General features: G+C 36.9%; 2 protein-coding genes across 2 annotated transcripts; one reads left to right on the top strand and one right to left on the bottom strand.

The window, feature by feature from the left end:
• Positions 1 to 485: 485 nt before the first annotated feature.
• On the bottom strand, positions 486 to 803 carry LOC124374577 (ribonuclease 3-like). Its single transcript, XM_046832772.1, has one exon. It carries the CDS (start codon positions 801 to 803, stop codon positions 486 to 488), a length of 318 nt encoding a protein of 105 aa, XP_046688728.1.
• A 2294-nt stretch (positions 804 to 3097) lies between these two features.
• Positions 3098 to 7860, top strand: LOC124374578 (dynein axonemal intermediate chain 2-like; the record flags this gene model as incomplete). The annotated part of the gene is given in 10 exon segments (XM_046832773.1): positions 3098 to 3193; positions 3195 to 3263; positions 3693 to 3740; positions 3742 to 3836; positions 5064 to 5209; positions 5997 to 6022; positions 6024 to 6071; positions 6752 to 6937; positions 7223 to 7372; positions 7655 to 7860. Coding segments are annotated over 10 exon segments (1070 nt in total), but the record flags the coding sequence as incomplete, so codon positions are not given.
• Positions 7861 to 9426: the final 1566 nt, after the last annotated feature.

Below are 9426 nucleotides of genomic sequence, written 5' to 3'. Positions count from 1 at the left end.
TAAACACGTGAACTGTACTCGTCTGTCTGCTGTCTCCCCCTCCATTATCTTGTATTCTGGCAGGGGAAAGTTGTTGGCTAAACACCAGAGCCTCAGTCGGACTTTGATGTCCTCTGATGTAGCATTCAGGTCCTCCTCAAGTGATGTAGTCACCAACAGATTTAAATAAAGTTTTCCACTTGCTTCGGTTTTTCAATCCTCGCAAGCATAGCTCTTGCTGCATCAATCTCCCCTTTCTTCTTGATGCCCGAGGCCATGATCCGGGACTACCCCTAGACCGTGAGTCCTCTCTTAATTGCAAACTCATGGGTGTAGTTCCTCCGTTTAAGTTGGTGTACCTGTACAGCGGAGGGGGCAGGTGTCGTCTCTGAAGCCCAGATGTACAGCTTGACTCTTGGCATCTATGGGGGCGATGCGCAGCTGACGAGCCGGTTTCCTCCAGTTGTTGAGGATGAATTGTTTTTTACACATTTGAAAACCCACCATCAAGGTAGATTGCTCCGATGAGCGCTTCCAGTGCGTCGCTCTCCCCTCCGCCAGTGCATGCTCGAGTCTGGCATTAGACGCATGAAGCCCAGGGAGCGGCTGATCTCCACCAGTTTCCTCCCGCTGACCAAATGATTCTTCCTTAGGGTGAGGTCGCCTTCCTTTTCCAGGGGGTAGAGCTCGAACAGTATAATAGACACCACCATATTCAGCACACTGTCACCCAGGAACTCCAGCCTCTCGTAATTGTTTGGGCTGGTGATCGAGTCGTTGTGTAGAGAAGGAGGGGCAAACACTTCAGACAGGAGACTCTCCATTACGGAACTTGTAGCGTGTGATGTGGTAGATGTCCCCTACCAGTGTATGCACCATGGTGATGTCAGTACTCTTCAACCGACACTGATGCTGTCTCGGATAGTACAAACAATCATTACTTCACACTCTATATCTCCTCTCTGATCTGACATTCCACAACACAACACAGCAACACCACAACACTACTGTGATTACAGCGTTATTATGATGAGTTTATTTTATTTATCACACCATCACTGATAGCAGTTCAATTTTAGCACATGTTGTGTTTGTTTTGAATGAAATATTAAAACGGCACACAAATTAACTGTACTAAAATAAATACATTTAAATAGTGGGAAATCATTTAATTTTCATAAATAATTCAGTTGGTGTCTTCTGGATTCTTTTGTGGTCATACATTAATACAATTTTGCTCATTTATAGTTACCAGTATTTGTAACATTAGAGTATTTTACAAATAAATTTTAAAAAGTCTTTCATTACTGTACTGTTATACATTTTTCATATATCTTGATCTCTCACATTTATCATCTTACTTCTTACCTATTTGTTGTATTGAGAAATGGATAGATAGAATATATCATATTAATGTTGTTGTTTTTTGTTAAATTCTACCAGTAAATTTTATAGTGTGTTCCTTTCTACTGAAATAAATACAAATATTTTCTGTAAAATTGTATTGAAATATTTTTTTATTTGTTATTATCAACTCATAGATTAAGAACTGTTTGGTGAACACAGAATTTGCTGTAGTACATATTGAATCGTATTAAAAATAACATATAATAATAAAATATAACATGACACAAACAATAAATAGTAACCAACATTTTAAAACAGTAGGCAACTTAATTCAAAATTCAAAACTTGTGCCACTTGATGTCATCCACTTAACCCCTTGGATGACATGATGTTTTTATCTTATGTCTGCACTTAATATTTTGGATGATTGGAGCGTTGAATTACAGTTTTGTTTTGAAAAGTTAATAGTTCTTATTATTTTATGTTTTTTTATAAAAGATTAATAAATAACTAAAGGAGTTTATACCACATATGTACACACACACACACACACACAGGAATCCCATACAAGAAGAAGAACATACACCCATACACTTTTGATAACTTACTAATAAACATATATAAGTGAATAGATTTTAAAATTAAGGTAAACTAACAACCTATTTTAGAGTTAAAATTAACATAAAACAAATTATTATACATATAAGATAGAAATACATTAACTATTGTAAAAATTGAATCATCAGATAAAAATAAAGTAATTTCTTTAGACCAAATACCACAGAATTACATTAAATCTTAATATCAAAACAAGGAGATTGTTATGCAAAGTAAGTTTACCAACACCTGGATTTATAAAGTGAATTTAGATCAGCTGGTGACTTTACACTAATGGAATTTATTCTTTTGAATCATGACAATATGAGACTGAGAAGAAACCTTTTTTTCATCTCAAGAAATTTATTAAAAAAAACACAAAGTTAATCAACATTTGAGTTATTAAATACAGTAATACATTTTATTATTTGTGTTAAATTGGTGAATCTCGATTTTTGTAAAAGAACAGAATAGACATTTACTAGAGGATGTCCACTTGAATATTGGATGGCAATCAGAACTCTCAAATCTTCAAGGATCAACATTGCCAGTATTAAATCCACCACTAAACCGACAAGGATGATTGAAAGATGAATAAATGTCAATGGAACACACAAAGTCAAACTGGACTTGAACTCAAGTAAGATCTACCCAATTTATGATTCCAAATCTTTCAAAATTCAAACCTAACATGCACCAAAAAACCTTTTCTATGTTGGATTATAATTTTTTTTTATGTGCCCATGGCTGTATAATTCACGAAACCCTGTATCATACATGGTGAACAAATAAACTCAATAATAATTGTAAACCAAACATTTATTTATTTATATCAATAGCTAGTTAAGCAATGGCAAAGAACGAGTTAATAAATAAAAAAGCAAAAGACAAATTTAATAGTTCTATGGTCCAGATCACAGAGGGGTGAAGAGCAATGAAAATTTGATATTGAAAAAGATAAGTTCAACAGTTTTTTTGTTTAAAACCTAGATCAGAATCTCTGTAGGCCTAGTTCTGATTTTACGAAAAAAACTAGTATTCTCGAGGTTGCCTTTGGTTATTTTGTTACAAATTAATGGCACCTTAAGAAACAGGGACAAGCCTACTTCTCTACACATTCATCCTTGCCTTAATATAGTTTTGGGTCCAGGATCGATTGCCAAACTAACATGAGATGGATTTCCTCCAACAGCTGAACACAATAAGAGCAGAGTATGACCAAACACACAGCATGAACCATGCGGAGGGTGGCTGGCCCAAAGACATCAACCCTCTGGAACATAGAGCAGACCATGCGCTTTCGCAAGAAAGTGGAGAAGGATGAGATGTATATACACACTGTGGCCTTCAGTTATCTCATGTGAGTACACCATGAAACACACATTTAGATAACTGTTGTACCATTGAGATGTTTAATGTTACCCTTAAAAATGTTGCTGTAAAGTTAGTGCTCATTGATTTTGTTATGATTTTTCAAATATCTTGCTTGGTAAAATTATGTTACATTTAGGATTAAGAATTACATTAACCTATACTATCTCACTACCACTGTCCTCATTCTATTCGTAACCATGCTTGAGCTGGTTAGGATTCCTCAAGATAAGTGACACTAATAGTCAGAGGCCACTCAAGTTCTGAGTGCTTTAAACTTTCTTTTATAATAAATATTCCAAACTGATTGCAGTAGGGTGTACCCATTAGGCTTGACTAACTGAATAATAAAGAATCAAATAATTATTGATAGAAGACCAGTGGTTGTCAGCACTAAGTCAGTTTTGTGTTTATTCTTGCAGCCGATGGAACACTGTATCTTCCAGAAACAACGCAGTCAACATATACGAGTTGTACTTCACCGATGATGACCAATCTGCACTCGTGGAGAGGTCCAAGTCCCGGACAGTCAATGTCTTCAGGTATGGATCACCCAAACTACCACAAAGAGAATTAGCTGTGAATGAAACACTAATTCTGCCCTATTTTTCTCTATGACTTTAAGCTTAATTTAGATAGTAAATCATCATTCACTTACAGTTCCATCACTAAATGATGATGGCAGCATAGACTGCACCTTGAATGGCATTGGTTGGTGTGACCCTGAACTGAACCACATATAGTGTTTTACCCAGTTTACTTACTTCAGTGATGAATAATGTAATCAAAATTTGTCCGATTTTAAGTGTCTGCAGTGTCGCACCTATAAATAGTTGAATTACATCCACTTAGTTTTTCTGTTAGAAAAATGTGAGTTTTTTCTTGTAAAGATTCTAATTAGATAGTTTGAATCTTTATTAGTCCCTTCGGTATTGAACTCACCTTAAATTTTATTTTTCTTTTTTCTAATGCAATACCAGCAATATAAAATGGATAGGAGGAACATGTGTTGGAAATCTGAGAGGAAGCTACAATAGGACAAACACTGGTTATATTCACAATAGTGATAATTTCCAATTCTCTTGACTTTTACATGTGAGAGTAGGATGGACCACTTCACCCATGCAGCTCCTATAGCTCTGGTGGTTATGTTGTCTTAAAATAGTATAAGACAAATATTGCAATATCACCTTTGAAGAGAAATAAAGCTGAATAATAACAATGGTAGTTTTGACTTTACCTTACTCAGTTTCAATTTTGGTGGACTATACGGCTGCATTAGAGAGCTCTTGTTATGATTTCTTACTCCCCAAGTGATCGTGTGTGATGAGGAATTGATTTTATTGGCTTGTATTTATGAGATACTCTGAACTCAGTGCCTGGTTACAAGGTCGTAGCTAGTGAGGGGGTCCAAGGGGTCCGGAACCCCCCAAATTAAAAATTTGTCAAATACTTGTTTTAATAAACGATTATTATTATTTAGTTAATAGTTCAGTATTACTGACATGTACTGCTGAAATATCGTTCTCAGAAACAGGTCAGAAACTTTTTAAGGAACAAAATGGAGCCCTTACTCTCTGTCCACTATGAGAAAATATCAGTTGTCTGGACTCCCCCAAAAATTTTTTCCTGGCTACGTTCTTGCCTGGTTACCGTGATATTGTCCATATACACAAGGTGTGCGTGTATACTTCATTCTTAGAGACATAAGTATTGAGTTAAAAAATTATGGTGAGCCTTTCTTCTCTGTTAATATATGTGTAATTCAGAGACCCCAGTGCTCACAAAACGGCCGATATACACCACCTGTCTTGGTCACCAGATGGAGGCTCCAGGTTGGCCGTAACTCACTGCAACCTTGAGTTCCAACGGGCACCACCAGATCTCAGCACCCACTCCTACATCTGGCAAGTTGGTCGAGTAGCCATGCTTTCTGTCACAGGTGTGAAGATTGTGTACAATGATCTTTTACTCAGATCTCTGTCATAGTACCACATACTTACATTGTCTACAGTCCTACAACGATTAGTAAAAGTAAAATCTTAAAGTTGTATTTTCTGGCAAATTACACTGACAAATTTTTTTGTTTACATTTTGTATTCATCAATAATTTCGATGCATTGCAAGACTACAATCTCAATAATATAATGATGTATATATTATTATTAAAATTACAGTATAGTAATATTAGGTAAACTTAGTTAAAGATCATTTTAGATGTATGGTGCAATTTCAAGGCTGTGAATTGGCTGAGAATGAATGTAAATATGGAAGCAGGGTATAATCAGCTAAAATAATGTAGGCGACTTTATTAAAATTATAAGCTTCTGACAAAATAAAACAAAGTCTGTAGTTGAAGAAGTTCACAATGTGTACAAATGAATTTCCAGCCTGCTGTCGTATCTAAAAAGTTTGTCTCTTCATGCAGTTAATGTCATCTTTGATGAGGGAACAGATTACACACTAGTGTGTATGGTGTGGGATGTGGTCCACATAGACTTCTGAGCTCAACTAAAGCAAAAAATTCAGAGAAATTGATGGAACCACTAAGTGGGAACATACAGAAAGATGAGTTCAGCCATCTCTTTCTACCCACCGCTTTTGAGTTCCCAGAGACTCTTGAAAATCTGGCCAGTATCACTCTAAAATTAATCTAGGTTCTTTGCATTGTTTTTATTGCTACTAATTCTGACTCTTCACAGAGAACCCCAACAAGCCCGAGCTGGTGTTTACAGCCAAACTGTGGCCTTCTGGTGTGTCTGGTGTACAACCCCAAGGTTAGTGAAGTAGCACTAGTCTTTTTTATTGTTCTTGTCTGTTTTGTCTTTGAGTCTTGAGGTACTACAAAAATTTATACCAAATAAAGCTTCTACTGCTTAGCGAATATATGGTATGAAAATATTGATACAGCAGAAGAAAATACCAAACTTTTTTGGATCGGTGATGATAACTGAATAAATGTGTGCTATTGAAATTTATGGCTTGGAAGTTGTCTCAGTTATTTTATATACGTTCTCTGTTTAAATGTTCCCATCAAAAGTTTTGCTCCTTACATATTTTGCTTAACCTTTATATGTATACATGTAAAATACTCAGTTCTGCCTTTACATTTTTGGTTCTGTACTTAAGACAAGAGACAATGCACTTTTTTTACTGTGACAGTTACGTGAAATAATATTGAGTTTAGGGATGACTATAGAAAATTAAAAACTAAAGGAAACAGCCAGTATTAATAAAATGAATAAATATATATGAGCCTGTGTAAAATATTGAATTAACTGAATGGTTTGCAAAATAACTTAGTCTTAGATTCATATTCTTTATAATTATAGAAAATCTTTTTATAGTTAGGAGTACAGGTGCAGTTGAACCTGCACTAGTCTCAGGAGTATAACTATGTCTATCTTCATCTCTCAGCAGGCATGATTGTACATGTGTTGTGTCTGTGGGGTTACAGGATCCCCACAGCCTGGTGAGTGGGCTACACAATGGACAGGTGGCATTCTTTGATACTAGACGCGGTGGCGACCCAGTGGAGTTGTCCTCTCTGGCGCACAGTCACCGTGACCCAACACACCAGGTGCTGTGGATCAACTCCAAGAGTGGAACTGAGTTCTTCTCTGCCTCATCAGACACGGTCCAGGTTAGATTCAGTAGTCAGCGTATTGTTCAATCATGTGATTTCAATATAACCAGATTTGCCCCCTTCTACATGTGTTTGATTAGCTTTTGATGGGTATTTATACTTTTAGAGGTTTGTAAGTGCTTGTCTTAATGAATTGTACATCATCTTATGGGAACAGAAATTAAATAACTTTTCATTGAAAGGTATTTAAATTCAGTGATAATCGGGATATAAGCCTTTGAAACCTGTTCCTTATGTTTTCAATTATCCTTAACAGTCAGCTCTTAATACTGTTTTTGTCAGGTAAAGTGGTGGGATGTACGCAAACTGAATGAGCCCATGGAGACACTCATACTGGATATGACCAAGGGTGAGGAACAATCCCTTAACAGGGCTCTGGGAGCATCTTGTCTGGAGTATGAGCCAACAATACCTACACGATTCATGGTAAGTGTCTTTAATCAATACTCCACAGGCGAGAAGAAAAAATTTACTATAACTCCCTTCAAAGGAGCGAAAGCTTTGGATTTTTATTATTAGACTTGTGGAAAAACTAATATTTGATTAAATTTTGAGGGATTTAAAAATATTTTATAAATAGTTTGCTGGCAATCCAATTTTAATGAAAACTGCTGCTTCTACACATTCCAATTCCTGCAGCGGTTCACAAGAGAGTACAACTCTAATCCTTTCAAATTAATTTGGCTAAAAGATGGTTTGCATTTGTCAAGATAGGGACTGAGAACGGCAATCGTCATAGCTGGCAACCGCAAGGGGAAGACACCCCAGGAGAAGCTCGGGGCCACATACAAAACCCACCACGGTCCCGTCTACGCCCTACAGCGTAATCCTGCCTTTGTCAAGAACTTCCTTACCATTGGCGATTGGACAGCTAGAATCTGGAGTGAGGACTGCAAAGAGTCTTCCATCATCTGGACTAGGTACAGTTTTGCTTGTTGAAAATGTAAATAAAGTGAATACTTTTGTACTTCATTCAAAATTTCAAATTTTTCTTTAGTTAGTTCATAGTGGTAACATTCTGTATTTCACTTTTCCACCACTACAAATATTAATTAAATGCGCATTTCTGGGTTTATATATCGATAATAGGTTCACATGGAGTAGCCACGAGCAACACGTCTGCAAAAGGCTTCGAATCATGGTATTTGCTCTCAATCATCTCACCAAGGTCTGTAGCCAAGATCAAATCAAATCTGTTTTATTGGTGAGACAATAACTACATTGTATGGCAAACGTCAATTAATAATGATATCCTAAAATTTCGGTCATTCATACTATAATACACATACAGACATACAATCTTTACAATCACACCTCTTTTCGTTCAACGCTAATGCAACCCACTTCGAACAGCTGGGGTCAATCTTCTAATTGGGTGGCTTCCCAGTTGAAAGCCAAAAACTCACCTGCATTATAAAATGCTTGAGACACCAAGAAGCATTTTAGGAGAGTATTGAACGCCTTTGGTGTTTGAGCATCTTTGATTGAATTGGGCAGTCTGTGGAGGGGAACTGAACACCCGCTTGTGAGGGCAGGCGTTCATAAACCACGTTCTGTGTCTACCAGTTCGGTAGTTTGCTCTGGCTACGTGTCTCATACATGTGTATGTCTTGGCCTCTGGTTAAGATACATTTATTCATACAAAACATAGTTGTTTCCAATATGTAGAGACATGGCAGAGTCAATAGCTGCAATTTCTTGAAAACTTTCCTGCACAACTCTCTGAATTTAATTTTGCGATGATTCGAATTGCTTTTTTTTGGAGTCTGAAAGCTCTTTGAACTGAGTGTTAGTACAAGCTCCCCAAAGGATCACTCCATAAGGCCAGGTGGGGGTATATCAAGCCATAATACGCCGTAATCAGTACCTGACCTCATGCAGTATTTTGCTAAAGACCTCAGAACAAAGATGCCTGAAGCAGATTTTGGCGCAAACAATGAATCAAATGTTTGTGCTCATTCCAATGTCAGCCCTCAATCAAGGTAACATTCCCACAGGAATAAAGAAAAATTTAAAAAACTTTGAAATTTTTTGAAGAGTTTATTGTGAGGTTGAGGCTGTATGAAGTATTGGGACAGCACAGTTGTTGATATCAACAAAAGCCTGTTGTTCCAAAACTTTGCTTTATCTTGCATTTGAAATAAAAGAGTCGTTATCATCTGCAAAACTGCACTTGTTCTTCCATGTAGAAGCGAGCTTGATTTCTAATGTCCAGGTTGACATAAAAGCAGGTAAAAGCAACAAGGATTGGAGGATAAGACCCTTGGGGGACCCTCCATAGCTAAGAATCTATTGGCTTGGGATGATTTATTTCGATATCTGGACAACTACAGTCTATGGCCTTAGAAAATGAGCTAAGCCAGTTCATAAAAGGCACGCCTCGGAATGCCGTTAGGACCTCCAAGTTTGTCCGAGCAGTATATTGTGGGTCAAAAAAAACGCAGTCGATATGCTTTTGGACAGGATCCAGGAAACACTCATTGTGT

This window comes from Homalodisca vitripennis, unplaced genomic scaffold, assembly GCF_021130785.1.
Source record: "Homalodisca vitripennis isolate AUS2020 unplaced genomic scaffold, UT_GWSS_2.1 ScUCBcl_9171;HRSCAF=17583, whole genome shotgun sequence".
Classification (NCBI taxonomy): domain Eukaryota; kingdom Metazoa; phylum Arthropoda; class Insecta; order Hemiptera; family Cicadellidae; genus Homalodisca; species Homalodisca vitripennis.
The sequence above is the reverse complement of the archived record's forward strand: the minus strand, read 5'-3'. Positions and strand labels throughout refer to the sequence as shown.

Excerpts from the sequence above, each read along its gene's own strand:
- LOC124374577 (XM_046832772.1), bottom strand. The coding sequence starts at position 803 with ATGGAGAGTCTCCTGTCTGAAGTGTTTGCCCCTCCTTCTCTACACAAC.